Raw genomic sequence first — 4,524 nt, 5'->3', positions numbered from 1 at the left:
AATCCCCTTTTATTACGGAGATGCTACCTGGGAGGCCAGCCCTGACACAGCGACAGGCAGATTTAGGGAAGGCCTCCAGGTCAGAGAGATGGGCTTTGTGCTGCTGGAGAAGTGGGGTGAATTCAAGCATTTACAAACATGATTGTCGCAGAGAGAATGCCCAAAGCATGAGAGTTGCCTGAGATAAATTAGAAAACACTCGTGAGGTGAGATGGACAGTTCATTGCTGCTGAAACAGTACTAACTGAATGAGTTTCTTCAGTGTGTCCTTGAGCTCCTTGTTCCTCATGCTGTAGATGAGGGGGTTCACTGCTGGAGGAACCACTGCGTACAGGACAGCCACCACCAGATCCAGAGATGGGGAGGAGATGGAGGGAGGCTTCAGGTAGACAAACATTGCGGTGACAACAAACAGGGAGACCACGGCCAGGTGAGGGAGGCACATGGAGAAGGCTTTGTGCCGGCCCTGCTCAGAGGGGATCCTCAGCACAGCAGTGAAGATCTGCACATAGGAGACAACAATGAAAACAAAACATCCAAAGCCTAAACAGGCACTAACCACAAGAACCCCAAGTTCTCTGAGGTAGGAGTCTGAGCAGGAGAGCTTGAGGATCTGCGGGATTTCACAGAAGAACTGGCCCACAGCATTGCTTTGGCAGAGTGGTATTGAAAATGTGTTTCCAGTGTGCAGGAGAGCATGGAGAAATCCACTGCTCCAGGCAGCTGCCGCCATTTTGACACAAGCTCTGCTGCCCATTATGGTCTTGTAATGCAGGAGTTTGCAGATGGCAATGAAGCGGTCATAGGCCATGATTGTGAGAACAGAATACTCAGTTGACAAGAAAAAGGTCAAGAGAAAGACCTGTCCAGCACATCCCCAGTAGGAAATGGCCCTGGTGTCCCACAGGGAATTGGCCATGGATTTGGGGACAGTGGTGGAGATGGTGCCAAGGTCAAGGAGGGAGAGGTTGAGGAGGAAGAAGTACATGGGGGTGTGGAGGCGGTGGTTGCAGGCTATGGCTGTGATGATGAGGCCATTGCCCAGGAGGGCAGCCAGGTAGATGCCCAGAAAGAATGCAAAGTGCAAGAGTTGCAGCTGCCGTGTGTCTGCAAATGCCATGAGGAGGAACTCATTGAAGGAGCTGCTGTTGGACCTTTTGCTCCCTCCAAGCATGTGTGACTGTCCAAAGAAGAAAAGACATTAAGAAGTTAGGAAACATTTTTAAGTAAAAAACCCCCAAATCATCAAGTTGTCATAAACCCCCCCCCATACTGCCTCTCCCTTTACTGAGAGGATCTGTGTGTAGCTCCCTTCCTTGAGCTCCACTTTGCACTGCCTGAGTGTGCTGAGAGGATCAGGGGCCTCTGTCCATGGGCTCCAGAGGAGTCAGCCCTGCCATTCAGTAGTGGGAACATGGGAATGGGGGTGACCAGCTCTGACATTTGCAATTTCTCTCAGGTGAAATCCCCTTGTCATATGGAAGGGCTTTTCAGTGTCTTCACCACCAGTTCTAAACAATGAAGGTTGAGGAACAGAGTTTTAGGGATATTTTAATAATGCTTATCTTCTTTGAGATGCTCCTGTCACACTTGGGGAGTGTTTCTCAAGGGCAGAAATTCTCAGCATTTCTACTCTCAATCCTGAGAAAAACAATTCATTGTCTCTTTGTGCAGAGTGAGCACAGCTTGTCTGTCTATTAGCCTTGTTCCCAGCTGTCCTTTGCTCACACCTCTTTGAGCTGGAGGATGATCAGTCACCTGTTACCCCAAAAAGAAACCAGCCACTGCTGAGAGCAGAGGAGTCCAGTTTCAAACTGTGGAGCACCAAACTTCTCACCCTTTCTCAGGGCACCAGAGCGAGGTCTGCACACTCCCCTGCTAGCCAAGGACACACAGGGCTCTTTTCAGCTGCTCCTATACAGCTTCCCACCACCATTTCCGTACTCTTAGCATCTCTGCAGCTTCTTCGGATGTCTTTGAGACATCACAGAGATGCTATGAGGCAGCAGTTCCCTTCTGGAGCACAGCTCAAAGCCGGGCATTACATGGCAGGGAAATGGTCAAAGGACGGTTAGGACAGAAGATGGGCTCTCCTTAAAGGAGGGTGAGCTCATTTCACACCCCTATCAACTGCATTTCCTGGAGCTGCACAGGTACAAAGGAGGCTGAGGACTCGCAGGGCAGGTGTCTGAACTGCAGCTGAAAACCCACCAGCCCCAGGGACCCCGAGAGAACAGAAGCAGCACGGACAGGAGGGGAAACAAGGAGCAACACGATAATCCTGCTGCAAAGGGAGACAAGGAGAGAGAGAGACAGACAGACAGGCACCTTGGGAAAGCCTTCACCTTCCCCAGGTGCACATGCTGCCTCGCAGACGGCAGCATTGCAGGGCAGTCGCTCTCAGCCCCTTTGTCAGGCAGCATGAAATGGGCCCGTGGCAGGAGAGATGCCCCTCTCCTCTGCTGCAGGTCTGGCCACAGAGGAGGTGGCTCATGGCCTGGACTCCATGGCTGTCAGGGCAGAGGCTCTATGGGGTGGGAGAGGAGACACGGGGGGCTGGCTTGGAGGAAGGTGTCTGTATCGGAGGGACTGACCATGATTTGCTCCAGTCCATCTGCCCATGGCGATTCTGTTTGCAGTTCCCTCTCATTCCCTGCCCATCTCTGCTGCCTGCAGCTGTCCCTGCTGGCAGCTCTTTCTCTGTCCCAGCGTCTTTTCCCCACCGGTGCTCACAGACCCCATCCCACCCTCTGCGTGCTCAGTTCTGCCCTGCAGAGATTGCCTGGGACAGGGCATTAGGCAGGGCTATCTCTGTGCTTGCAGGTCCTAAGGAGCAGGTCAGGAAAACCCTGACAAGGCCATAAAGGTGGTGCTGGTGCTGTCTGTAGGCTGACGTGGGGTTGAGGGGGTTTGCTGAAGTTTCTCACAGACCTACTGATCTCTGGGAGTGAAGGTCTGGGAGTCCAAGTTCCTTGCAAAACCAGGAGACTCTTCCCTTTTTTGCCCCTGCCAAGATTAGGATCTAGTTTTTCTAGGTTTTTTTAGTCCTAACTGGCTTTTACCAGAAGGAAAGCTCCATCCCTTTCAATTAGCCTTTTTCTGACCTTTCTCTGAAAAGACCCTCAGACATGTCCTGTGCATGAGCTAGAGTACCCCTGAGCCATGTAGCCCCTTCTCGAGAAGAGAATGAACCTGTCCTGTCAGAGGTCGCTGAATTTGTGACTGAATCTATCAGCTGTAGAATGGGATGGGTTTAGAAGATCACTCCAGGAACCTCAGTAATATTTCCCTGCAGCCAGAGACTTACCGTGCAAAGGGCTGTGAAGACTTTTCCCACAACGAGCTCTCCTCTGTCCTCCCACTCCACACTGCCGTTCATTTCTCTCTCTCATCTCACCTTATGCCAGCAACAACAGGCAGTGCCCGGAGCCCTGCTGCTCTTTGCAGAGGAGCTGCTCCTGGACCCAGCAGTCTCTCAGCAGTGCTGCCAGGTAGCCATGATCTCCCTCTGTCCCAGGAGCCTGGTCCCACTCAGCAGCAGAGGCCCAGCAGAAGGCACAGATTCTTCTGTCCCTTGTGCTCCCTCCTCCTGGGAAATGTTCACTGAAGTAGATGAAAATAACCATCTGTGGTGCCTCTCTAAATAATGCAGAGGGACCAGTTACAGCATTGTAATTTCTCTCATCAGAGCCTGGCCATGCTATGGTAACTGCTGAGCCTCACTTTCCCTAACACTGACCTGCTATGCCTTACGGTGATCAGCCTGTATACCCCTTACAGTGCGCTTTATTACCGAGCCAGAATATAGAATTTAGGCGGGAATTTAAGACTCACCCTTTCGGTGCCTCCCGAGGTCAACTCACCCGATGGCGCCAGATGATTGTTTGGAGATGAGAGGCCCCGACAGTGGTGGCCTAGGGTCCCACCTGGGGTGCCAAACTGCTATGGAAAGTTAGGCTCAGCAGTTACCATAACAGGGTCTGACCCCAGGTTCTCGCTGAGACAGAAGTTCAAAGCCAAATCGGAACGAAATAAACTTTAATGACACACGTGCAGTAATTACAGTTTGAGCTGGGTGCCTCCGGAGAGAAGTGGACCCCCAAACAGGGAAATCCCTGGGCAATTATACCCTTACAATTTAAGTTTCCCACCGCTCATGCAATAGTTCAGACCAATAGTAATTTTTAGGTCTGGGGTCTTCCCGTTCTTCGCTGGGTCCTTTCATCATCTCTAGGCGGGCCACCTCTTTTCTTATCTCTACGGTTGCAGCTTCTGCTGTCGGTTGTAAGTTTCTTCTCTTCCAGCTTGAACCCGCCCTGGGGCCTTCCTTTACTTAACTACGTAAAAATTCAACATATTTTCTCAGTGCAGCCTAAGGCTTCAGCAAATTTAGCTACTAATGCTAAGCAAGTTTTATATAAGTAGTGTTAACTCCTGCATGTTTGCACAAGCATAAGGGTTCATCTCTAGTTCTCTTTCATGGCCTAATGCTAAGCAACTAACTCTAGGCAGCTTCAGTCCAAT

General features: G+C 51.1%; 1 protein-coding gene across 1 annotated transcript; it reads right to left on the bottom strand.

Moving 5' to 3' along the window:
- Window positions 1-220: 220 nt before the first annotated feature.
- LOC135325849 (olfactory receptor 14C36-like) lies at window positions 221-1,156 on the bottom strand. Its single transcript, XM_064503818.1, has one exon. The coding sequence runs from the start codon at window positions 1,118-1,120 to the stop codon at window positions 221-223; it is 900 nt and encodes a 299-aa protein (XP_064359888.1). The 5' UTR covers window positions 1,121-1,156.
- Between the last annotated feature and the right edge of the window lie 3,368 nt (window positions 1,157-4,524).

The sequence above is a fragment of the Dromaius novaehollandiae genome, unplaced genomic scaffold (genome assembly GCF_036370855.1).
Source record: "Dromaius novaehollandiae isolate bDroNov1 unplaced genomic scaffold, bDroNov1.hap1 HAP1_SCAFFOLD_30, whole genome shotgun sequence".
Taxonomy (NCBI): Eukaryota; Metazoa; Chordata; class Aves; order Casuariiformes; family Dromaiidae; genus Dromaius; species Dromaius novaehollandiae.
Note: the sequence above shows the minus strand (reverse complement) of the source record. Positions and strands in the feature narration are given on the sequence as shown.